We start from the raw sequence: 27,531 nt of genomic DNA on the forward strand, positions 1-27,531 counted from the left end.
ACACACACACACACACACAGCTACAGTATGTCTGGGCTAAGATCATTCCTGATGTCTGTGCCAACTTAAACTGTGTCTAAGCATTGTGATACTATCCGCTTGGCTATACTATGTCTGTATATCATACATATTTATATAAACTGTGTGTTTTTGCATGCTATTCCTGTATATGACTATAACCTATCCATTGTATTGCAGCTAACAGCACTTTCATTTCTGATGTTCATGTACAAAACACAAAGAGCTAACAAGTCACATGTCTGACATCCAGAAGTCACATGTCTGACATCCACAAAACACCGCTAATGCTAAAATGTATACCTGTATTGGCCGTAACCTAACATCCGTAACTTACTCTCAGGTTGAGTTTTGAGTGTGTGCAGCTGACCCTCATCATTGCCAAAAGCAAAGAACTGGAACACTGTGCTGTTTCTTGGTACGCTGGAACATTGTCCATTTCATGGACCACTCTGTCCTTTTACTGCTCTGCGTGCTATTGAGCTTTCCTTTCGGTTTGCGCTGGCTGTGGACCCGACAGCGGTGCTCACCCCTCGCTCTACCACTCTCACTACCGCGCTGCAGCTGGGTTCGACTCGCATACTAACTACTCCACTGCGGTGTGGGATATGCGCTATGCTGGGTCCTGGGTTAGAGCCCTGGGTTTGCACTTGTGTTGGTGCTTGTGCTCTGGTCTGTGCTGGCTGGGTGCTGGGTGCTGGGCTGCGCTGCGCTGGGGTTGGATTGGCTCTCTCCCGGGCCGTGCCCTGGCAGCGCAGCCCTCTGCTCTGGATAATTAAAGGGCAGTGGAGCCCTCAGCAGTCGGGAGGGTTAGGGGGAGGTGGGGGCTGGGGGTGGGAGTGGTGGGGGTGGTGGTGGGAGGGAGTGTGGAGCGCTGTTCTCTAATCACCAGTTGGGCGCACTTAAATTAGCCCCTAAGCAGCAGCTCCCAAGAGTTGGCACACGCGCCCTGAATCACCATAACACACACACACACACGCACGCACACACGCACACACGCACGCACACACGCACACACGCACACACACACACACTCAGTTAGAGCTGGGTATGTTTATACATTTAGAATCTTTGGTGTGTGTGTGTGTGTGTGTGTGTGTGTGTGTGTTGTGTGTGTGTGTGTGTGTGTGTGTGTGTGTGTCGTGCATATCACAGAAAACAATGCAGTTCTCTCACTCTCTCACTGTATCCATGCATTCCTCCTCCTTCTCCATATAACTAGTTTTTTTATTTGTTTTAATCTGCATTCCTTACTTCTTCAAGCTTTGTCACCCTTGTCTACAGTAACTGTTTTTGATGACTTGCACCACGTTGCACAAGCTATCCTCTGAATGTCCAGGTCTTGTAAATAATTCACAGCTATTTTCACAATTCATAAACATCCTTGGTGTGTAAGGCTCAGTTAGTGTCAGGCATGAAACCTGACTTTCAAAGAAACAAAAGAAAAGAGGTGAAGAAGATTATATTAACAGACTTAAGTTGAGGGAGATGGTGTCTGTGGGAGAGAGAGTCTGGTTTAAAGTATTAACAGACTTATCCTGGCCACGTTGAAGGGCCTAATTTGATGGTGTCTGTGGGTGCAGAGAGCGCCCAGCCTGGACTTTCCTCACTCTCCTCTCCTCTCCTCTCCATCGCTCCTTTCTCATACTCACAGTCTCTTCAGTGCTGCCAGCCCACGGAAAGCCCCTGGCTCCAGCCGGCTAATTAAATTATTCCTCAGGTCTCTGGAGAAGGATAGTGGAGAGGGGAGGGAGAGAGGGAGAGAGAGAGAGAGAGAGAGAGAGAGAGAGAGAGGACATGGGGTGAGAAATATACCAAACCTGGACAGGAGAGGAGGAGACATGGAGTAATGCAGGAGAGAGAGAGACAGAGAGTGAGAGAGAGAGAGAAAGAGTAAGAGAGAGAGAGTAAGAGAGAGAAAGAGAGAGCAAAGAGTACATTGATGGATAGAGATGTAAATTATAAAATGAGGAGAAGAGAAGAGAAGAGAAGAGAAGAGAAGAGAAGAGAAGGATAGAGATGAAAAGAAAGATGAAAAGACAAGCATAAGGACACTTGTGTGCGTGGATATCTGGGGACTCGGTCATGACGGCCAGTGTTAGATTCAAAGCACAGTTTACAGGACAGGCCCATTACAACAGAACACTGGCCCATGCTGACCCAAAGCAGAGAGACCGTCAGCATCCTCACTGGAACAGACCGACTGCGATACACAAAATCATCATCATCTCCAAACTGAAGCAGCAGAAATTTCCCACAAATAGCCCACACTGCCTGCCTGCTGCGTGCCAAGCTCTACAAGCTTCAGAGCATCAAGATGCATTAAAGGAGACAGTATAAACTCTGGATTCAAACTGTTTCTTCACAGCTAATGAGTAGAAAATGCATTGTTTTGTCACGTTAACAATGACATTTTGAGTCTGTTATGAGGCAAAAAAGGCATGTTTTGATGATGCCCCCAGACGTAGCATTGTAGTGCAATGGGAGTGCTGGCCATTAGCTTCAGCTACTCCAGTTCGGTAGCACCGATTTTGATCGGTATTTTTTCTATCGACAGTACTCGGCGCCGTCTAGCGATTAAGATCCATGTAAAAATCGACCCGATTTCTCCTTTAACTGGTCCAAGAGGACACTGACATACACGTCACTATTGTAGGCCACTGGGAAGGGTTTGGGTTAGCTGGACATTCAGTATTTTGGACAGTTCAACATAAAGCTAAGAGAGGCTGAACATGACCTTCCAGATCTAAATTTGCATAAACACACACACACATGCACACACACGCACACACACACACACACACACATACACACACACACACATATACAAACACATACTCTCTCTCTGTCTCTCCCCCTTTCACTCACACACACACACACAAAGTTTTGGAAGTCAGACACACAAAATGAAGCACCAATTTCATTGCTTCCTATGATCCATCACATAGGACGCCCCCTGCTCTAAGCTGGTGAAGGTGTTCATCATTGATATGGCACACAGTGACACACACACCAAATTACATACAAGAGCCCTCCAGGCAGATGGAGTCTCCTTAAGCATTCCTTTTCACCTGACTCTGGGATTTAGCCATTCTTGACAGTGACAAATAGGGATCCCAGTAGACCTAATTCCATAGATAAATGACTCTTCCCAGTCCATCAGTCTGTGCACAGGTGTGTGACTCCACAGCACCTTCTGGTGCATCTCTCTGTGTGATGGTGTGTTTGATGGAGTCCACAGCACCATGCCGTGCTCACTGTTCAGTGCTCAACTCTAGCATCTCCACTCTGCACTCAAGTAAATCTGAAGACACCTCAGGTCAGAGCGTGCCAGGGGAGATCCTGAATAATCCATCAATTTGCTTGTCGTCTCTCTCTCTCTCTCTCTCTCTCTCTCTCTCTCTCTCTCTCTCTCTCTCTCTCTCTCTCTCTCTCTCTTTTACAAACACACACACACCCTCTACACACACACAGACACACGCACGCACACACCGCACCTCCAGTCATCCGTTCATTACTCCTGTACAGTATTCAGTTAACAGATGAGCTGTGAACTGCTCCTCTCTCCTCTGGTGTCTCCTTGACAAATGACTGCGCTTGCTGTGGGGGGAATCGTGAACGTCTCACTGCAGAGCTGTCAGGGGGAGGCAAATCCAACAGGCCCAGATTTATCTGGACGCTTGCTCAGCTTCGTGGGAGCCTCCACTGCTGCCGTTCACCACAAAAGTCAGCTGAGATATCTCTCTCTCTCTCTCTCTCTCTCTCTCTCACACACAGACACAATGAAACTCTCTCTCTCTCTCTCTGTATCTCCCTCTCTCTCACACACACAATGAATCTCTGTCTCTCTCTCTCTCTCTCTCTCTCTCTCTCTCTCTCTCTCTCTCTCTCTCTCTCTCTCTCTCTCTCTCTCTCTCTCTCTCTCTCTCTCTCTCTCTCTCTCTCTCTCTCTCTCTGTTCCGCTCTACTGTTATTCACCACTGGAGAGTAGTCAGAGAGGCAGTGGGGAGCAGATAACAGGAAAGAAATGGTGCGAAAGTATCAAGTGTGCGTTTAGTCTTATGAGCAGGGCTGGTTAAGCTTGCTTTAGCCCCTAGAGGGTCAAGCCTTTGTGATGCCCTCGCAAACCAAGCTGAAAAACCCACAAACTGTACTGTTTGCTTAGTGTCTAGGATTTGCCCACTACAGCACATTCTATACATCCCCATAAAAATAATGACAAATAACATCAGTGGCAATAAGATTAAAGAATGCTTTCAATACTGCGCCGTAATGAGCAAAGCAACGGTAAAAAACACAAACAACAAAATTAGCTTTATAGGCAAGCATTTACTGGCATACATTTTTAATAGCTAATGTTTACATACGAATATTACGTTGTGCTCAGAGGCAGTTAAGTTGTGAAATAGACCACATCTAGACTCCCTGCAGCCATAAATGTTCTTGTTTTTCATCTTTTCCCTTTCTATAGCGGGGCCTCACGTGCCCTGTGTTCAGAGGACCCGCAGTTTCGCTGTGCCGCGCTGCGGCGAGTTAAGATGTGTCAGTGGTTAGAGCTCCGGACTGTGTTACGCAGGGCCACGGCACGCAATGCTGAGCCCGACCACAGACTTGGCTGGGAAAAAAGTGCCCCCCACCCTTGCCTTCTCTTCCTCTACCCCAAAAAAAACAAGCCTGTCTTCACGGATGAAAATAGACTTGACTATTTCATAACTCTCCGTTTCGGGGGCCTTTCGACTGTGGCCAAAGAAAATTTCCTGAAATTGTGTCGCCAGTTTTCCTTCGACTGTCTGCACCGAGGAGTGATGGAAGTCAGGAGGAGTCTCTCGCCCAGCCCAGATGTGAAGAGCTGCATTGTGGGTAAAAACAGCTGCAACAGATCATCCCCGATCTGTGAGGTACTGTGTGTATTTTCACTTTGGGGGATGTAGTTTGGGGGGAAGCCCGTTTCTCAACTCAAACCACAATTTACAATTCTGAAGAACAGAATAGGAATGCCTTAACATATAGCAGATATCTGCAAAGCATACCAGGGCTGCCAACTTTTCAAAAAACCTTGGAGTGAGATTTGGTGGGGCCAACCAAAATTTTGCTGCGGAAATTTTTGTTTGGCTTGTTCAGCATTATACCGTACAGTAAAAAAAAAGTACTTTGGTTCTCAGGTGTAGGGACCAGGGTCCCAGAGTTAAATTAACATTGGTATCAAAGAGATCTAGCCTAATGCTAGGACCATGGGCGATGGAGGCATTCTGAAAGTGGGTGGGACATTTCAGTGGGGGGTATGGGGGTCCTCCCCCAGAATTTTTTTTTTGGACTACATGCAATTTCCTGAATTCTGGTACATTTTACCAGGTTATTTAGATACTTCTCTATAACAAAATAAAGCTAGCCTTGAAATTAATAAAAAGTAAATCATGCATAATTTAAAATAACTCAATATATAGGCTACTTGGCTACGCAATAAGGTTTCCATTACAGCACTGCGGACGTTCAATGAACGCATGAAAGTGGATAAAGTAAATTAAATATCAAACTAAAGCGAAAATGTCATGCTTTTGAAGGCCTACCATTGTGCAGTCTAGCTGTGGTTAGTGACGTGATGCTGTTAATGGGGAGTTTTACATAAACCTATAGGTTATTATTTATTTGGCATTACAAACAGCACTGGTATTTTCGCGGCAATAGGGGGGTCCAAACTAACAATTTTTAAAAAGTGGGTGGGTGTTTTGTAAGAATTTAAGAAATGTTTGTATATTTTAACTTTTAAATGCATCAATCTGGTGCACTTTTAAAAATAAATTCAGAGGTCAGACTTGCTTATTTGTATGGAAATATTTGTACACTTCAGAATTATACGTAACCATGCATACACAGGTGGAATAGTTATGGTGATATTGCAATAAGTTCACAACCACAAAAACATATGGTCCATTTCACAGTTCAGAAATGTTCATCACTCCATGAAATTATGCAGAAGTGGTCACCTGTGTTTTTCAGCTAGTTCATTTAAGATAATATATTGGTCATTGTAATGGCCATAGCCTACAGGCTATTCCTTTTTCAGGATGTACCCATATCTGCATGATGTGAATGTTTGCATATGGCTTATGTCAGGCTTTATATCAATATTTGTGTCTCCTTATTTGATTTTCTTTATATTTTTGCATTAATGTCACTAGAAAGCATGGCAATATAAATATATTCATTTATCTGTGTAAGTGGGATTGGCTGGAACCTGACAATATAAGAACCATGATAGTGGGATAATCTACTGAGCAATTTACAAAAATGTATGTAGGCCTACTGACAAATAGTTTACATTAGAATACATTATAATTTCGCCCCAATGAGGCTATGTAGAAATGTGTTGCAATTTCAAAACAGAGGCATGCTTTATATCCTCGTATTCGTACAGTTTGCTGTTTATTGTGATATTAGGTTTTCCACATGTTGTGTGAAGGGTTAGTGAGATACTACAACCGAGAGTAATGGGTGTGCACTGTGTGCAAAATGCAAATATGATTAGCCTAAATTGCACGTCGGTTCAATGATAATTTTTCGCGAACCATTTATCACAGCAACTTGGCGCTAATATCATTGGAAAGCTTAGATTCCGCTCGTTCACATGATGTGTGATATCATGTATAGGTTTAGTTTAGTTGAACCTAATCTGCCAGGTATTTGACCTACCACGTTGACACTTCAGCGTGAAAAAATACTCAAAGCATAGGCCTACCTGAAGCGGGGAATCGCCTGGGATGGCTTTTGAAGTAGCATCGCAAATGAGAGAAAATTTAGAAAATTCAGAAAATTCAACAGACAGGGGTGCTCTTGAACCCTCTCACCGTCTCTGAAAGCATAACCGTGGCTCAACAGGTAGATCTATAGGCTAAACTCATTTTCAGGCATCTGACCGAGCGGGTTGACACTTCAGCGTGAGAAATCGTGGGTGTGGCGTGTGAGTGTGTGAAACTAATCAAATGCGTGTGTCTCACGGCCAATGCGTGAGAGTTGGCAGCTATGGCATACTGTAAGACTACAAGCACTACAACTAGCTAAAAACTGTCACAATGTTACTTCACAACTTATGCTTACAGTTCCATGTGAAATGATGCAAAATACACCATATGCTGTAAAAGATCCCCGGTAACATTTCCAGACGTTAATTGAGAGGTGGTGAAAAAACAACCACGCTCACTGCCAGAGCAAGTAACAGACGTCCACATAAGTCCATGGATACTCCTTATCTAATCATCTAACATCTAAAGGATACACAACATTCATTCATCTTTTAACATCCCTCCATCCTGCAAGGAAGAAAAGACGCACTCTTGTTTTAAGGAATTTGCGTTTGTACACACACACGGTGGGGCCCGCGCGGTGGCTGATGGCAAGGTTGATCCAAACGGCGCTGGCAGGCCTGGCAACAGAAGCTGCTGGTAATTAGTTTCCACTAAACGCGAGCGCGCGCAGATGTTCAGCCCTGATTTCAGCCGTGGCGTGCTCAGCGCAGAATACACAAAGAGTGACAGACGCATTCATCTGTTTTCCTTTTCCCTCTTCCATCTCTGTACCCGGGCTAAGAGGGCAAACATCGACACACACACACACACACACACACACACACACACACACACACACACACACACACACACAGACACACACACAGACACACACACACACAGACACACACACACACACATGAAGGATAAGCCAGACATCCAGAAAGGTTAAAGGTCGCTGTCTTCACTTGCACAGTACCTCATCCTGTTTTCTTCAGGTGCAGTTAAGCACACACATATGCATAAACACACACCAACTCATGCATGCACACGCACACACACACACACACACACACACACACACTCACAGTATACACATACAAAAGTTCAAGAGTGCAGGCAGGAGCTAGATTCCAGACCAACCCTTTCAAAAGATCTCTGCAAACAGCTGGACAAACTCAAGAGAGGATGAACTTTCCTTTCTCTACCATTGTGTGTGTTTTTTTCTATTCCTCTTTAAATGAAGCCATTTCTCCTTCCCTTGATGTGAGGGATGGCGAATGGTCCGGGCCCCCGTCACCCTCTGTAGTCCTGATAAGCTCTCCACCCTCACCCCCACCCACAAGACACACACACACACACACACACACACACACACACACGCCACTCTCTCTCAGCAGCTCGTATTTCAAAAGCTAGTGGGCGCTGGCCAATTAGATTCAACATCTGTCTGAAGCTCACGGAGCATTGGGCTTCCGTCTGGCCCGCAGGGAATTAGACCGCTCACCCCCGTGTGACACTAAAGGGGAGATTTATATCCTAATGGACACGCTCCGACACTGAGGGCCCCCGCTGGACCTCACTGGACGACTCGCTGGGGAGAGACGCTTGGGAGGGTTTAGGGAGGCACGAGCAAGCAGACCACACACAGAGGGAGCCACGCCTGCACATGCACACACACACACACACACACACACACACACACACACACACACACACACACACACACACACACACACACACACACACACACACACACACACACACACACACGTATGAACACACAGGCAAATGCAAACAACATAAAACGACAATCACAAAGATACCAGTAAAACGTTATTTCTCTCACACACACATAAAAGTCTCTGTCTTGCACACACACACACACACACACACACACACACACACACATTGAGATATTTTCAAGGCGAAACTACACAGCTCAAGAAGACTGAAGTGCAACTTGGGAGCCGCAGCGCTGAACTCTCCGGAGGCCGGCCGGTGATTTATGGCAACTGGGCAGTGTGACAACAAAGTGCGCGCTCTCCGACACAAATCAGCTCTCCCCGAGCCACCAGGTCCCTGACTCATGCAAAAACGCGCACGGACCGAGACCAGACCAGACCAGACCAGACCACGGCGGCAGCTCAGGGGCAGCAACAGCACCAGGAGCAACAGCAGCGCCATCGCATTCATTAGTGCCCCCCCCCCCCCAAAAAGCCTCTCCGCTGAGCAACACCCACTCAGCAACTCCCGGGGTCGCCAGCACCGCCATTACAGCGGACATAAATTAAAAGAAAAAAAACTCTTATAAACTGGCCCCTAACGATTTACTCACCCGGCAGAGTAACTTCATGTGCTTATGCTGTAGTGGCCAAAAAGAGAGGAGAACTACATCCCCCAAACATAAGGAGATAATTAGTTGTGGATTTTGTGTGGAGTCAACCCGAGCGGCATTTGGAAAGAACATTAACCTGGTGGACGGGGCCCAGTCTTTGGGACCAGGAGGAGGAAGAGGGGCCTACCACAGATGGAGGGGGAGTGTGTGTGTGTGTGTGTGGGTGTGTGTGTGTGTGTGTGGGGGGGTCAATGCTGCCAGGAGTGACAGGGGGAGAGAGAGCAGAGCCAGTGGACGGGGTCAGCGCTGGGACCGACCGACCACGCTGGTGACATCAGCGTCTGACATACGGCTTCCCCTTCCTGTTTCCTCAGAAGAGGAGGAGGAGGATGGAGTGTGTGTGTGTGTGTGGGAGGGGGACTCTGTGTGTGTGTGTGTGTGTGTGTGTGTGTGTGTGTGTGTGTGTGTGTGTGTGTGTGTGTGTGTGTGTGTGTGTGGGTGTGTGTGCATCTGTGTTGGGAGAGAGTGACATCACACAGGCCTCTAAATCATCCAAATTTAACCCCTTTTGTTTGGAATGCAATGTTTACAGAAAGTTTAACCATTCTCAGCTAAACTTTCACAAAACACACACACACACACATACACACACACACACACACACACACACACACACACACACACACACACACACAGCAGGCAAAGTCACACCAAACACATCTACTGTAAACACGAAGCCACCGACACCCCACACCCCCCATCTGCCCCCACTCCCCATGCGAGCTCGGGTAAACTGTTCACTCACTTGTGAATATTGAAATTCATGAGTGACTGCTAAGCCGTCAACTCGGCAAAGACGAATTAGACGTTGCGAGCGCCACAATCCGGGGGTAATTAATGAAGACAGGTGAGATGTGATCTGTAAATCAACAAGCCTTTGGAGGACTGGTGGCGCTGACGCAAACGTTTCTCTATACACTGCAATATTTACAGCGGGGGTGGGGGGGGGGGGTGCTGCCGAATACAGTTGACAGGAGGTGCCTGTGACTCACAAGCTCCAACTGCACAGACCTCCATGGCAAAACGGTCGGAGAAGGGAACAAATGAAAGTGCACCTTACCCCGCCTATGTAAACAAGATGGATACAGGGGTACCTGTACGCTTTTTTTTGTGAGTTGCAACATTTTGGATGGAATGGGATTTCTTTTTTTGAGAGAGTCTGGAAGGATGCAAGCAGGCTTTGAGCAAAGAGCCCTCTGTTAACAAAAAGAATTGGGATTGCACTTATGGGTTATGGGTGGAGTTTATGACAAATAAAACCACTAGGCCGGGCCGGTGATGAATGTTACCGTCCCTTGTGAGTCACTGGCGAGCTGTACTATTCTACGAGAGTGTTAAGTGTTAAGTGATAAGTGCTCTGATGAATCACGCCTGCGGTGTCAGCATAGCGGGACACTCGCGCTCATCTTAAGCAGATTAAAAACATTGCAGCGGCTTCCCCTCCGGTGCTTCCAGTCATCATAAGCGCTCCCGGCTGCTCCGTACTCTCCTGAATGACTCAGGCATTAGGGATACAAAACAAAAAGCCACAGCTTGAGCCACAACCCCCAACTCCCATCTTCCATCCGCTTGGTTGAAAAGCGGTGACAAATACTTGCCGATGATTTCTCATAAGATCGCACATGGCGAGGCGATACATAAGAGGATGAATGGCTGTGAAGCACCCCTTTGAGATGCATAGCGCGGTGAGGGGGTCAGGCGTTACATCTATCATGCTGCGGGCCGATCCGAGAGATGATTAAAAACGTTTCGCAGATGTCATTCCTGAGGGCTTCATTCCTGGAGTGTTGACTAAATGTGCAAAGAATGTTCAGCAGGGGTGTGTGTGTGTGTGTGGTGGTGGTGGTGGTGGTGGGGGGTTGTTGATTTAAAAAATAAGCAAATTTGTGATAAACAGTCTGCAGGAACCCAGCATCAGCAGACAGGGGATGGGGATGTAAACACTTTTTAGAAGAAAAATACAAGGTGCAAGAAACATGCTGAAAACACAATTTTAGTGCTTAGTTAACAGAGATTTTGCAACTGCAGATTATGTTATTCCATGAGACATTAGCATTATCTCTTAACAGATACCGTACTAGTACACAACAAATATGAGGCACTCCAGGCTTTTTCATTTCCAACTGAAGGCACATATATATATATATATATATATATATATATATATATATATATATATATATATATATATATATAGATAGATATATATATATATATATATATGAAATAATGCTGCTTTTTCATCACTGATAGGAAATCGATGAAGGGCAACTTTGTCTATTTGATGGGAAAGAAAGGGGATTGATATCTCAAGGGCTAAAGGGAGAGGAAAGAGGAGGAGGAGAGAGTGAGAGATGGTGTGTGTATTTGTGTGAGAGATGAAGAGAGCATGCACAGGCTCGGTCCCTTGAGCACCTCGATCGGGCACAGCCCTGTAAATCAGCCAGACCACTGCCCCGGCCTCCTTAACCCTGCTTTATGACCCCGCAACGGAGTTACACATGGGCCGGTCATCGCCTGCCACCGCCACCGTTTCACCAGCACTTTCTCTAAGTCACGCATCAGGAGTGATTGACCTCCCAGGCTGCTCTGCACACAGAGAGGCTAATCCATGTCCCTCCTCTCCCCTTCTCTCTCTCTCCGAAGGATTCTCACAGGAGGAAGCGTCTGTCTCAGCCTTAGCTTGAAAGATGGACTAGTTAACATGATGCATTGATCCAACAGTCAATACTGTCGAGACTGAATGGAATACAAACGTCGCCTTGACTGGTGTATTTTAGAAAGTTGAGAAATTCTCTGGAAACCCCACAGACACGTCCATCATTTTAGGCACTCAGTGACATGTAGATAATGAAAAAACTTAGCTGTTCAGTGACAAAAAACGAATAACATCCAAACTTCCACCAAGAAAACAATAGCTTCCCAAATGTAAGAGCTTATCTAGAACAGCATGCAGAAGAAGCTATCTTTAAAGTGTCTGCAAAGATCTCTAGAAGCACGCTCAAACACGCTTCATTATCAGAGCATGAAATTAGCCCTCATTTACAAAACTTAATCAGGACTGTCTCTTTTGACACCAGCGATTTAATTAAAACAGAGGTCTCTAATTGACACAATTATGCACACCTCCTCCAAGCCTAATAGACAATTGCCCCATAACCCAGAAAAGTGTTACACAGCTCAGCATAGCAGATGAAGGGAATTATTCAAAAGCCGCTTCAAACACACTTGTGTGCAGCGGGTATATCTGCGGGCGATACTGGGATTCAGGCCTATCTGGCGTGTTTAGGATTCAGCACGCACGCTGCCATAGAGCGTGAGAATGGAGAATGTGGTGGATTTGACACTACATCTGTCAAGAGTTTGTTTAAGGGAAAAACACTTTTTATTGATAAGACAAATTTGAACATGAAATTGAACTGTTATATTAAATTTACTATCAATATCTCATTGCTCCTACGAATAATACATTTAAATGTTAAAACAGCTTGCCATGCATGCACACACAATGGTAAGCTCTGCTTTCAAGTTTACCCAGTGTAGGCGGTTTGCCATTAGGTATGTTAAAATCGCTTGCCATAAAACTGCCAGGTCATGGACAACAGCATTTGCAAGCAAGCTAATCTAACAGGGACTTTCCAGTTACTTTCCAGTTAATTCAGTGTGTTCCCAAATGCTTCAAGAAATGTCATGTCTTAACCCATAACACGCAGTAGTTTTGAACATGTTAGGCTACATGTCGGTGTTGAAGTGTTTAGATTCCCAGCGCTAGCCTAGTAGGCATTTTAACAGCAACTATGGCTATGCGCTAACACCAGTCAGCTGAGTTTAATTAGCAATAACGTACGGAGATGGTTTCATAGCCTCATTGACAGCTCAGTGACATCAGGTATGTAACCTACATATTTTTGTTTTTGCCAGCTAACTTTTAACATGATCTTCATATTCATTGTGATGCTATATGGGCCTCATGCACATGAAAGATTAATATTATGCCATTTATGTTGTTTAACACACCGTGAAATAAAGTTTTCACCTTACAACTTTGCTGATAACATTTAAAATAAATGTCAGTTAGCGCATTAGCAAGGATATTGTGTAACGTATAGGCTAGCCTACTGTTGATGTTTCATAGCCTTTTGCTTGTGTGTAGTTAGGCCCACTGCTAGGTTTTGACAGGAGCTCGCGATATCGCTTTAAAGTAAGCTACTTGGGCTCACGCAAGCTGTCAAACACTGTCCACTCGCCTATGTGGTGCACCCCTTTGATTTATACATCCAGTGTTATCATATGTTAGATAACTGTATCTGGATGTGTTGCTATCAGAGCAAGACGTTAGAGATGGCGTATGACATGCAGTGATGCCTCGTATAAAAAAAAGTACCGAAATGAGGCACCGAAATCCACGTTGTTATTTGATGCAGTTACTACCGTCTGCGTCGGCATCGGTGCCATATTAGAACCGTGTTTCGATGCCCAGCCCTAATAATGAATGACTGTCAGCCTCTCACAGGAGGCAAAAGTGGTAACCTTCTGTGGCAGGGGCAGTGTCAAAAGAGGCCTACTTCTCTGGCATACTGACAAAGTAAAAAAAAACGGTAACATTTTACTGTTTTTTATATATATTTTTGTGCTTTTATGCCTTTAATTGACAGGATAGTGGAGAATGAAAGCAAGTGAGTGGGAGAGACAGAGTCGGGGTGGGATCTGCAAAGGACCACGGGCCGGGAATTGAGCCCGGGTCGCCGGCATATGGTGCAGGTGCCCCAGCCAGTTGTGCCACGGCCGGGGCCACAGGTAACACTTTACTTGACAGTATCGACATAAGAGTGACATGACACTGTCATGAACACATGACACTGTCATGACACATGAATCCTAACCTTAACCCTAACCCTAACCTCTAACCTCACTTCCTTTCATTCTCCACTATCCTGTCAATTAAAGGCATCTATCTATCTATCTCTATCTATCTAATCCTAACCCTAACTCTATCCCTAACCCTAACCTTAAACCTAACCCTAACTTGTTATGACAAAAACCGAATGTCACTTAATAACAGAAGCTTTATGTCATAAACGTTTATGACTTGTTTATGACACGTTCATGACAGTGACATGTCACTCTTATGTCGATACTGTCAAGTAAAGTGTAACCAAAAAAACTCATGATTTCCCCTTCTCATTCATTGCCATACCATCAAAGTGCCTAAGGTCTACTCAGGTCAGGACTGTCACTGGCTCATATTTCCAACAGACATACTGATAATAATTCATTTAAATGATGGTCATTTTGTTGTAAAAATGTATATTGGTTTGTGTTGCAGAATATAAATGCAATGAGTATAAGTATATATGAGTATAAGTATATATGAGTATAAGTATATATAAGTATAAGTATATATGAGTATAAGTATATATATTCTTTTGATCCCGTGAGGGAAATTTGGTTTCTGCATTTATCCCAATCCGTGAAACACACTCAGCACACAGTGAAGTGAAACACACACTAAGCCCGGCGCAGTGAGCTGCCTGCAACAACAGCGGCGCTCGGGGAGCAGTGAGGGGTTAGGTGCCTTGCTCAAGGGCACTTCAGCCATGCAAGGCATTATAAAATAAATGTGGACTCACAAACGCAAACACACACACTTGTGCTCCTGCTTGAGTGTATTCTTATCTAGCGCTCAATCATTTCCCACTCACCCAATTATCCCCTACACAAGAGAACACTTTCAATAGAATTTATTCATTTCATATGTTTTCATTCATTTAGCAAGCAAATATCAGCCCCAATGGGGTTTTTACATGACAAGGCTTAATCATTGGCAAGGGTGGCATTGAAAACCTCCCTACCAAGAGCATTCAAGAGCATTACTGATAAAGTGGTAGACACTGTCAATATTTCTCAAATAATAAATGTACATATTCAGTTTTCTTCAATGATTCAAATAAATCAATAGAAAGGTTTATTTTCAGTCTCTCAAAACTAAGAATATTGGTTCTTTTTCTACGATAAATGCTGTTGTTTCATGACTATAGATGGTCATCTACTCATCTACTCTAGTGGTGAAAGTGATTGTTTGTCTGATGTTTGGCAGAGAGTGGACAAGAAACACCAGACCCCCTGACAACTTGCCTGCTGTCTAGCCAATGCCATCTGACTGACGTGTTACTCCACACACACACAAATGTAGATGAGAGGGGGAATGAGAGAGTCAGTAGAGAGCAAAGTAGACGGAGGAAGGAAGGAAGGGCAGAAATTTGGCCGGAATACCCCACACCACAGATGCCCCAGAGAACTCGTCTGTGCCAACGCTGCTCAAGAGGTCAAGTGGTGAAAAGAGGTGTTAAGAGCCTAAAGTGCTGCAGTTAATCACCCAATAAAAGACAGATCATGAGAAGGACTGTGATTTGGGTACCAGCACGGAGACGCCATAATCAGTGTCTGGGGCCTTCATGTGTCATCATGAGAAATTACTGACTGTCACATTAAAACGCTGCTATTCATAATCACTCGGGACCGGGCGAACATCTCTGACCACTGCTCAATGGCAAGAGGCATCTGTGGTTTTGCTCCAGCCTCGAGTCTATTATATGGGTAGTCTTTGGGCAATTTATCTGCAAATAATCTGTAAGAAAACACTGACTCACTCTCACACACACACACACATACACACACACACAGAGAGAGAGACACACACACACACACACACACACACACACACACACACACACACACACACACACACTAATCCCGAGTCAGTTGCAGAGTAAATGAGCAGAGAGTAAAGTCATTATGAGTGTGCCAGTGTCCTCGACAGCATGCGGTAACAGCTGATTAAAACTGAGACGGCGGATAATCTTACTGAGGGTGAAATGACTAACACACGAGCCAGCCAGCCGGCCAGCTCTGAGCTACTTTCCTTTCTGATGGGATCTTCTGAAGGAGCGGGATGTTTTAAAACCAACAGCAGCATGTCTCAAATTCTCATTCCATTTAATACGCTCTTTCATCTGATTAAAAATGATTAAGCGGTGCGCTATCTGAGACCGTTGCGTACTCAAATGTGCTTTCCTGGAAACATCTTATGTTCACATTTCGAGGAACTCACTTGAGACACATTGGAAACAAACATAGTGGCTCAGACTTAGCCATAAACAACCCCAGCCAATCAACACACTTCAGGAGTGCAGAAGGGCGAGGTATAATTTTGTTGGCTGTTGGAGCTCAAATCTCAAGTACATTTTGTGAAACCAGTCACATTTACTCCAGGAGCACACATGGGAGAGGGCAGTGGTGTAGTCCACATGATACGCAGGTCTACACAGTATACCCACTTAAAAAGCACCAAGATTTCCATATAACCACCACTTAACCCTCTATTGCATGTTGTTGCCATATGGCAACAATTAATTTATCTTAGTGTTTCTAATTGGCAGTAACACAAAACCTATATTTTACTATTCATATGTGAAAAAGGGGATTTTAGTTTTGGTATAAAAAAATAATTGTTCGGTCACATGATGAGGATATATTGTTAGTACTTCCTATTTCTACAGAGAGGTACCTCTGTGACCACCACTACCTGTCCGCTACCTGTGGTTGGTCAAAATTCAGAATTTATGCATAATTTCTTTGAAAACTATCTGGACTATGTAAACATGAACAATGTATCATTAAAACAAGTTTATATATAATGAGTTTTTTGTAAATTGGCAAAATATAATTGTTGCCATATGGCAACAGTATGCAAAATCTGGACCTTTTGTGTCCATTCAAATGAATGGTATCATAGGATTACAATAGGATTGCATTGCACTAGGATACTCTGGGAATATATACAACTTTTGACAATATTTTGAAGTAAAAAAAACATTATTTACACTTTTATTTGTAATTTCAGACATTTTGGAGTCTTTTAGGATATTTAAATGTTTACCAATTTGCAAATTATCTATGGAATGAGGTTCAGACAGTATAGTGACTGGAGCGGTAAAGATGTATTTTGTGTTATTGTTCACTACACAGTCAACTAGACATGCTGTTTTCACCATTTTTGTTTGGGATTTTGGGAAAGATAAAAGCACATTGTTGGCTCTTCCACCAAAGAACTGTCAGGATTAGCTATAATCCAGCAATGAGGAGAAAAACATTGATATGTGTAGCAGATAGAGGCTGCAGTCACCCATCCTGTCTCTTTAGCTACAGCTTTAACACTCCAGAGGCCCAAAGTTCAAGGGCAGATGGGGTGACCCTTCTCTCCTCTCACTATAAATGTTGTAAGAAGTGGGCTGGCTTGCTGTGGAGCCATCCAAGGCATGCCCAGTGTGAGCCTGCAGTATGACCCACACCGGAGACCCCTACGTTAGGTTGACCCTTGTGTGTGTGACCCCAAATATGGATGAGGCATGGCTATACAGGGTATCTTTAAAGGCTGTCAGGGGGATATGTGAAGGATACCTATGTCTCTCTGTGTGTATGGCATGGATTGGCACACTTTCTGAGGGGCAGGGCTCTGTGACTATGTGGTCTCACAGTTGAATATGTCCTCTGACTGCAGTCATCTAAATGAAATAAAGTCATCTAAATGATATTATTTAATATAAACATTGGTTTTGATCAAAACAATTACTTTATGTCCCTACAGGAAGGCATTATCACTTTATTGCCCAAAATACAGTTGAATTTGTACTATGTTAGGTTTATAACTAGATGTATCAGAGCATAACTAATGCAAGCTTAATTTTATGGCAACAAATTACCAACTACCCCTTTAAAAAAAATGTTTTTACTTTTTTTAAAAATGTCCTTTATTTTATCCATTTTAAGTAAGAAAAGTACTTTAAAACATTTTTTCAAAGTATAGGTGATAATTCATGCAATAAATGCGAACAAGATGTGACAGTCAACGGTAGATATGGAAAAGACACCCTTGTCCAGTAAGGCAGCATTCTCACACCCGTCACCCTGAGCACCCTTTAGCAATATCACACCATACCCACTACAGCAAACTAGACTACACCACTGGGAGAGGGGGATATTAAAAAGAAGAGGAGAAGAGGAAAGAACAGGGTGAACTCAAAGGGAACTACTCACAGCTTCTCCAAAGCGGCTAGCCCAAAGAAGGAGCCATTTTTCAGGAGGGAGATCTTGTTGTGGCTAAGAATCCTGGTGAAACACAAGAGAAAAAATGCATTTAATGATCACGCTTCGAAATGAAACCATATTTCATATTTATGCAAACAACGGCCAAAAACAATCACTTAATTTGAAAAGCACTTAGTGAGTGAGGTATAATTCATATGGACTGCTGTCATTACGTTGTCATCTCATGCATGCCTGACTTGCTTTATGGATGTATATGGCTTGAATTGGGGTAATGATCATACAGTTAATGATGCTCTCCTCCTTCCTCTACACAGCGGTGGCATCACCAGTAAAGCATAATTATACCATCAACAGCACACATCGGATCAATAAAATCTCATCTACAGCTCACAGTCCAAAAGGATTATTGGTAAACCTTTGGTCCCTATAATAAACAACACAACAGTAAATATTTGATGTTGGTATTGCGAGACAAGCTCAGGGATTATACAACTGAGGGGGGCCCCATTTCATAAACAAATGAGCATGGTTGTCATTCTACTGGGACGTTGAGCACTTTCTCTCTCAGTTTTTACACTGCAATACGAGCTAATTAGATCAGTGCTATAGGTGTGTGTCCCAATGGTAATTCCGACTAAAAAATACAGAATCAACTAAAGCAAGCTCCAGGCAAAAAGTTTTCACTGAAACTTGTGTGTATACACGCACACACACACACCAGAACATATACGCAAATGAACAAACAGATACATGCTCACGCATACACACACACACACACACACACAGATAAAGACAGATAAAGACACCGAGCAGGCTCCTCAGGTGTCGTGTTGCGCGGTCCGGGGGGACTCGTTAGGAGAGTGCCAGACCCCAGCGACAGCGGATGCCCAAGGCAAAGTGTTCCAATCAGACGAGAGATGGATCCTCTGGCTGCTCCGCCCAGCTCCCCGTTATCTACTCCGAAGACAAACAGCGGAGAGAGTCCCACCATCGATTTCCAGCGTTCAGGCAGAAAACAAGTGTAAATTATTTTGACTTTGAATGCTGAGACAGTGGTTAGAGGCCTACAGGGGAACAACAGGGGGAAAAGCGACGTGACAAGAGATTATGTGTGTGTGTGTGTGTGTGTGTGTGTGTGTGTGTGTGTGTGTGTGTGTGTGTGTGTGTGTGTGAGAGAGAGAGAGAGAGAGGTGGAAAGAGGGAGGAAATGAGAGAGAGGGCAAGAGAGAGAGAGTGAAGGAGAAGGAAAAAAAGAAAGAGAAAGTGATCACAAGAGATGTCAGATAGAACAGAGAGGGAAGACAAAGAAAGAGGGAGAGAGAGAGAGGAAGAAAGAAAGAGAAAGGAGGAAGGTCCCCTGATTAATGCAGCACATTCTCCATCCACCTTGATCCGCATTACTTCAACGAGGCACACCAAGCTGCCATTCCCTGCCTTTTTTCACATTTCGAATCTCGTGGAATATTGATCGCTCTTGCAAGACCTTATATCATCCTGTCAGAGCAGAGGAGAGGCACACACCACACCAGCCTGCTTAACATGCACATCGCTACACACCATCTGCCCCCCCACACACACACACAAACTCATTCACACGGCCACATTAACACACACACACACACACACACTCTTTCAAACTAATCCTATCTCTCTCTCACTCACACACACGCTTTCTCATACACACACTTATACACACATCCAATTCACATACAAACACACACACACACACACACACACGGACGTGTGCACACACACACACACTACTCTGCGTAGGCAAGGTCGCCTCAGTGCCGCCTCTTCCTCCTCCTCCTCTCCAAGGTCGGGCCGTGAGCCCTGGGCAGCGGCAGTAATTGGGACGTGTCACAAGTCACCGCGGTGACGCATTCCTTCAGCCCTCCATGGCAGCTTACACATCCTCCATTCCAAAAAGCCTCCCAGCTGAAATGACACTTCCCCTTCCACTGAGTCACAGCTGTACGAGACGCACCCATGCACGCTGAACCCCTCAACGTACTGTACACCCACATACACACACACAACACACACACACACACAAACACACACACACACACACACAAACACATAAACAAACACACACACACTCTCTCTCTTTCTCTCACTCACTTTTTTCTCACACACACACACAAACATACACACACAAACACACAAACAGACACCCACACACACACTACAATCAGATCTTCACAAACAAATATCAAACATGTGCGTCTCTGGGCGTTTGAAATTAAATCTGAATAGAATCTTGAACAATAGACTTTCCATCGGAACACAGGTCACAATGCACTGCCATGGGGATATGCTGACAAAGCAACTGTACTGAGAACAAAACACGTCACTGGATGACCCGACTTGAAATTCTGATCCCAGGCCTGCTACTGCAGACCTCCCCAAGGTATTCAAATATTCAGAGTCGACAACACTGCTGTAAAGTCTGTAAAGAGTATTACCAACAGTTAAATTGAAGGTGGCAATAAAACCGAGCAGGGCTTGAAACTGAGTTGTGTGTATTTTCCCATGTTTGGGAAACAAACTCACGTCAGTGATATTCCAGTTAATGGGAAGGAATGAGTTCAGTCTGACTAGTCAGTTTTGGCAACCTGGATAATGTGAGATACTCAATGCCAGGTGAGACACTTTTTTCTCTCTCTCTCTCACACAAATACACAACACACACACACACACACACACACACACACACACAAAACATACACACACTATGACTATCTCACTCTCATAGACGCACAATCTCTGTCTCTCTCTGTGGGGCAGCCATGGCCTACTGGCCTACTGGTTAGCGCTTCGGACTTGTAACCGGAGGGTTGCCGGTTCGAACCCCGACTGGTAGGCCACGGCTGAAGTGCCCTTGAGCAAGGCACCTAACCCCTCACTGCTCCCCGAGCGCCCCTGTTGTTGCAGGTGGCTCACTGCGCCGGGATTAGTGTTTGCTTCACCTCACTGTGTGTTCACTGTGTGCAGTGTGTTTCACTAATTCACGGATTGGGATAAATGTAGAGACCAAATTTCCCTCACTGGATCAAAAGAGTATATATACTCTTTCTCTCTTGCTCTCTCTCCCTCATACACATTCACAGACACACACACACACTTGAATCTGCATTTTAATAACCTCACTTTAAGTCAGGTCTCATTTGTTCCTTCACAGCCACTGGAGCCGTTTATGGGTCTGATGACTCACTCAGCCAGGGACACCCAAAACAAACAACTCATTTATGCAGCACACATTTAAAGTAAATTAGCATTTCAACACCCACACCACACCACACCACAGCCAGTTACCACACGTCCAGTGACCGCGCACAGAGGAACGTGGCAGAATGGCGTCATATGCAGTCACAGACTTGAATCAATGGGCTAGTGGATTCTTTAGTCATAAAGAGTCTGGTGAATATAAATCAAAAGTCTGGTAGTTATGCATTTGGAAGTGTTGAATCGGTGATGTGCAGAGAGCACAGCTCAATTTCACTTTAAAATGAAGTAAAGCTATATGATCCAATTTCTGTTTTATTCCATTTCCTGAATGTACTTATGAGACTTTTTTATTCATTGTGAATGGCCTAGCTATTAGCCTTTCATTGCACGCACACACACACAAAATATTTTACACATTACTTATACAGCGAGCAAAATCCCAGATAGCAAAACACTGCCGAAAGCCGGCTACTATAACAAATTCCTTCATCACAACACAGCGTGAGCGAAACAATGAAGCACCCCATGAAATCTTTTTTTCTTCCTCAGAAAAGACTCTTCTAAAAAAAAAACAGGCCACTGATAAAAAGCCTGTGGGGAAGGGAAGGGGAGTGAACTGTCACCAGCAATCGCATTACAGCCGGTCTATACCGAATGACCTTAATATGCACAGCGCTGTGGAATTATTCCCATCGTGTAGGTGTCAAACTCAATTGAAAACCTTCACCACAACTCAATGTGACTGAGGGGATAATGAATGGCTGCGTCCCCATTTGATCCGTGTATTTCAGAATTATTGAACACACCTTGGGCCAGGTAAATGACACCGCGCGAGTATAAGGACTGTTAACGGAATTGATGGGAGGAGAAAGTCGGTCTGAAATGAGAGCCCGCGGCCGTGGGGGGGTTGGGGGTGGCAGTAGGGGTTTGCTGACGACGCAACAAAAACGAATAGCACAATGCAAGATATAATGCCTTTGTGACCTCTGGACATATCATACGTTCATATTGGGATGGGGCATTTTTATGTCACTAGTGACCCTATAGAGTGGTGAATGGACATATCCTTCCGTAGGCAACCAGGTCTTGAGGATCAACTAGTTTGCCAGCCATTGCTGTGAATCACACACTGAAGGGATGACGGAACAGATTCTACTCCACGTTTCACAAGAAAGAATGTGAATTAAACTTAAAGAGGCCATTTGTGACTCGGTTATGGTTTCGCAAAACCATTGAAGCTGAACAGCCAATCAAATTACAGCGTTACTGTACTGTATGTGCTCGCGAGGCACTGTGTTGATTGGCTGGGATTCTTTCCCCATTTACAGAACAAGGACACCTGAGGTCACTTGAGTGCAAACACGGAGCGGACTAAAGGACTGTGTGACTGGGTAAATTCCCTGAATTTGACCAAAAAAGTGGGTGGGCCTGTGAACTGTGTCTTTAATGAATCCCGTGTGTCCAGCTCAGAAACACATCTGGCCCAAATCTGCCACAGATCCTCCTGAACCCGCCAAAGTCCATCCCCAGATCCCCTTGGCCGCCACAGCCTGGAGAGGAATATCATGACTTCACAAGAAGGAACTGTGACTAAACCTGAATTTAAATAAATCTTTATACTGTATTTATACCCATCTGTATGCACTATATTCCTACTGTATATTCTATGGCATTGCTGAGTCAGAGGAGGATGTGTGCCTTGATCTATATGAGTCCAGCTGACTCATGTCACGCCATGTCCACTGGAGAGTCCGCTGCCATCTAGAGTGACGGTCTTCGACCCCAGAGGCTGGCGAGATGGAAGCGGAGTGTGACCGATGGGAGCCGCGTGCACACACACACACACACACACACAGACACAGACACAGACACAGACACACACACACACACACACACACACACGCGCGTCTGCAGTTGATGTGCCTCCGAGAGCTCCTCCAGCTCGTGATCCGGCTCCAGCTCAACCCCGTGGCCCGAGCTGTCAGGAAGCGGCGCTGAAGCCTGCTTCCTCCTCCTATTCATCAGGAGCCCACCCTGATCTTATCGCCTCCGATGGGCCCCAGGAAACGCACATCCACTACAGGAGCGAGGAGCTGAGGAATTCTGAGGATTTCTTTTTTTATTATTCCCCACTCCTCCCAAAAATACAAATGTTCTCAAACAAAGAGTGATCATTTCAAAAAGGGGGGAAAGTCAAAGAACCAAGAGGGATCAGAGAGGGTAGTTTCATTTCTCTTAAGTTGGATGCCATATTGATTCAGTGACTGAGGCGTCTGTAAATAAACCCTGATAAAAGTGTGATTTCTCAAGCTCGTAGTGAAATAACCCCCAAATGGCAGACCACAAAATTGAGAGACGTTACTGCAGGCGCTGTGCTGAATAGGACCTACTGACAAAAAGAAAGAAATTAACAGCATGCAGCAATTAGACCACAAGCAATCTCAAGGACACCGCGGCATCAACATCAAGCCCTCCAAAGCAAAACACAGAAACAACCAAACACACACATACACACACTCTCTCTCACTTCTAACACACACACACACAGACGCTCTCTCTCTCATTTCTAACACATTCACACACACACACGCACACACACACACGCAGAATGTGCCTATAGCTGTGGGATGGATTTGCAGGGGATGGGCTGGACCATAGTTTGCAGCTCACCTCCATACCGCACCACCCTGCTGCCCTGGTCACCTCTCTCTCTCTCTCTCTCTCTCTCCTGCCTTTGCCCTACACTGACCCTCGGAGCGCGAGGAGCCATCGCAGAGACAGGCAACTTCTGTTTGTGCAAACTCGAGCGTGTCCTGCTTTGTTTATGTGGCAGAAAAAGCAGCCGGTCTATGACCTCTGCATGCCTCTGTTTCTCCATCCCCCCCCTCTCTCTCTCTCTCTCTCTCTCTCTCTCTCTCTCTCTCTCTGCCAGGCTTCTGCGCAACGTCCAGGAAATCAGAGGCAAAACATAATTGTACATTACGTAAACAGGGTCGTGGCGAAATACGACAGTGTCCTTCCAACTTTGTATTTACAATATCAATTATGTTCTCGAAGGATAAGCAAAATTCAGAGAAGCATATTAAATGTTGTCCAGCAAAGGCTATCTCTTGGTCTCTCTCTGTTTTTCTCTCTGAATAGTTAAAGCAATGTAGGAAAAGAAGGAGGAAACAGTTAAGTGCCTGTGTGAAGACAGTTTACATGCACATCCTTCATTTGCCATCCCACAAACAAAGACATTCAAGCAACAACATTCCCACACAGAAGTGGAGTTACTGACACCAAAAAGACACACTTTCATTTCAAATCCCATTTAACCATTGAGGAGGTTACGAAAGAAATCACTTCTAGATTAGATGGTTTTATTTGAAGCATAGATCTTTTTTCAAGGGGATATTATGGTTCATCTCCCTACTGGGCTCAGTAATTGACTAGCTGTCTCTAAGCAGCCTGATATTGATGCAAGTTATTTTTGATGGCAATCCCTTTCAGATCAACACTCATTATCTACGCAACAAGCCCAAATGTAATGTTTTCAGATTGCACCAGCCTAACAATATCTGACACAATAAAACTATGCTAAACTGCATCGATTTTACCTCCAGTGAGGCAGTATGTCTGGCCAGTGTGGTCTGGCTGATGATGAGGGAAATGTAGGAAAGTCTCTGGCCCAATGAGTGGGCCGGTCTGAGGGATCTGGACATTATTAACAACGTCTGGGTCTTGTAACTCCCATCACTGTCCCTCATGTTTGCTCCCATACTGCTAAGTCATTCACTTACAGTACAATCAAACACACACACACACACACACAAACACAAACACACAAAAAAAACACACACACACACTGTACATTTGTCAGTTGCCCCACTGAGGGCGAACACTAAAAATTCACTGTTAGCAGGAGCCGGCAAGAATTCCAACTGTATTATTATAAAAACGGCCAAAGCGAAAATAACTCAAATTGCCGACCAATCACAGGGACCCAAGTAGGGGAAAGATCAAAATGTGAACTATTACAAACATGCAGTGAGGCTGGCCCCCAGTCTTTCCAGCCACTTCTGCTCAAACGTCCAAACCCTGTGTTATTCTATAATATCGGGTTACTAGGAACAGCTAACCAAAATAACATATTTCATATCGAGTAACATTGACCTTGGACGCGAAACAGACATTGCTCTGGAGTTCAAGTGGGTATTGAGAGAGCTGCGAATAAGGACTCCTCCCTCACCACCTGCCCCCATCCGACACGAGGTGGGACAGCTGTCCGCTGACATGTAACGAGACAGCAGGTGAATACTTCATACTACTTATCGTTGGTCAGTTACCAGTCTTTCATATCAAACGTAGTGGATTGAGCGCATCGAGTGGCTAATCCTTCTCAGTGTGAGAGAGTGTCCCCAGTGGGGCTGACGCCTGTGATATCAGCATTGCTTGCAGCGCAGCATGTCTTTTTGAGCTACAGGAATCCCCTGCAAAGTGGGAGAGATTATGTATTTACACACGCATAAGGCCACCATGGTGTGATGTGATCTCATAGCAGGAGTGTCATCACCAGATCATCATGTGCATTAATCTGATTATCCGAGAAGTGGGGATGAGATGAGAGAAAGGGTAAGAGAGACAGAGAGAGAGAGAGAACTGACAGTGTTATAAAATTGATATGAAGGTTTGTGAATGTAAGCCACGACACCATCATTAGACTGATCATTTCCTGTTTTGTTTGTTTTGCACACATGTGCTTGATCTAAATCAGTCAGTATATCAATCGTGTTTTTGCACAACGATTACAAAAGAAGATGCTGCTGCTGATTGAAGAATTTATCGCAACGGGCAAAAAGAGAAGCTCAAGTCCCCTGCGGATTAAACTGTCATGTTCTACGATGTTTTAAAAAGCCGAACGGCACAACATACTTCTGAGGGTTTCGACTGTCAGTGGGACACCAGACTTACGACAGTTTAAATAACCCCTGTATTTATCCAGCTCCAAAAGAGGGAGGCAGGATCTGCAGACCAGGGAGAGTATCCTTGGCAGGCCTCTTATTTTTCTTTCTTAATATTTTTAGACGTTTGACACTCTCAACGCACTCAGACACATTCTTGAGTTTCCAGAGGTGTAGCGGTGGGGGGACTGGTCGACCTCTTTATGTGTTTTGGTATCATTGTTTTTTTGGGGGTCATGATCACATGCTTGAGATCGTTTAATTGCTTCGTGGCTTTATTGAGACTCTTCTCCAAAAGAGCGAAGCGATGAAACAATTGTTTGTAACCTGAGTCATTTTATTGATGACACAATAAAAAACGCTGATCGTGCGGGCCTGTATAAACTGAATGGGTGTACGCAGTGGGCTAGCCACTAATCTCCGGCTTCCTAATGCTTGTGGAAATTAGAGCCATAAAATAAACCCGCAGCACCTCATTCTAAAACAAAGTGCTATTAAAAGTTTTGGAAGGAACCATCAATTTCAGGCTGCGGCAGAGCAGTCACTCAGCATAGCAGGATGGAGAGGCACTGTTTTCATAGCTCGGAGGGACACACTCTCGGAGACGCTCTTGGACCCAAAGACAGGCACTGTTTTCGTTAGGCCGTCCTTTCTCCCCGACGTCTGTGGTCACACTGCATATGGCTACAACAATAACAAAACCAACTGGATGAACATAAGCTTTTATGCTATGTCTATGTATGGATCTATGCATCTGTACAGCGTGTACATTAATGGTGTTTCACATGGTGAACATTCTATATAAGGTCAGCAGTCGCTTGAAGCAGAACTTGGGTAAGTGCTTTTTCCCTGCTTTCTCCCTCGGAGTGTTTCCAGAGCCCTGATGTACTATGATCTAGGACCCAAAAGACAGCAAAAATGAAAATGAGACAGACTGTGGAAACTGGGGGGTGCAGCACCATGTTATACTGGGTTTTTGTCTTAGCCATCTGTGTGGTCATGATGAAACAGGGGAAGAACTAAAAGCAGCCTGTGGCTGAATACTCTATTT

At 44.7% G+C, this 27,531-nt stretch overlaps 1 protein-coding gene across 1 annotated transcript in view; it reads right to left on the reverse strand.

Moving 5' to 3' along the window:
• Nucleotides 1-27,531, reverse strand: part of LOC125311943 (adhesion G protein-coupled receptor A3) — a 135,923-nt gene that overhangs the window by 102,702 nt on the left and 5,690 nt on the right. The window contains exons 2-3 of the mRNA XM_048270352.1: nucleotides 18,295-18,366; nucleotides 1,671-1,742 (exon numbers count right to left, since the gene is read on the reverse strand). Of these exons, the coding sequence (XP_048126309.1) occupies nucleotides 1,671-1,742; nucleotides 18,295-18,366 (144 nt within the window). The remainder of the gene's footprint in view (nucleotides 1-1,670; nucleotides 1,743-18,294; nucleotides 18,367-27,531) is intronic.

Source organism: Alosa alosa, chromosome 18 (genome assembly GCF_017589495.1).
Source record: "Alosa alosa isolate M-15738 ecotype Scorff River chromosome 18, AALO_Geno_1.1, whole genome shotgun sequence".
Classification (NCBI taxonomy): Eukaryota; Metazoa; Chordata; class Actinopteri; order Clupeiformes; family Clupeidae; genus Alosa; species Alosa alosa.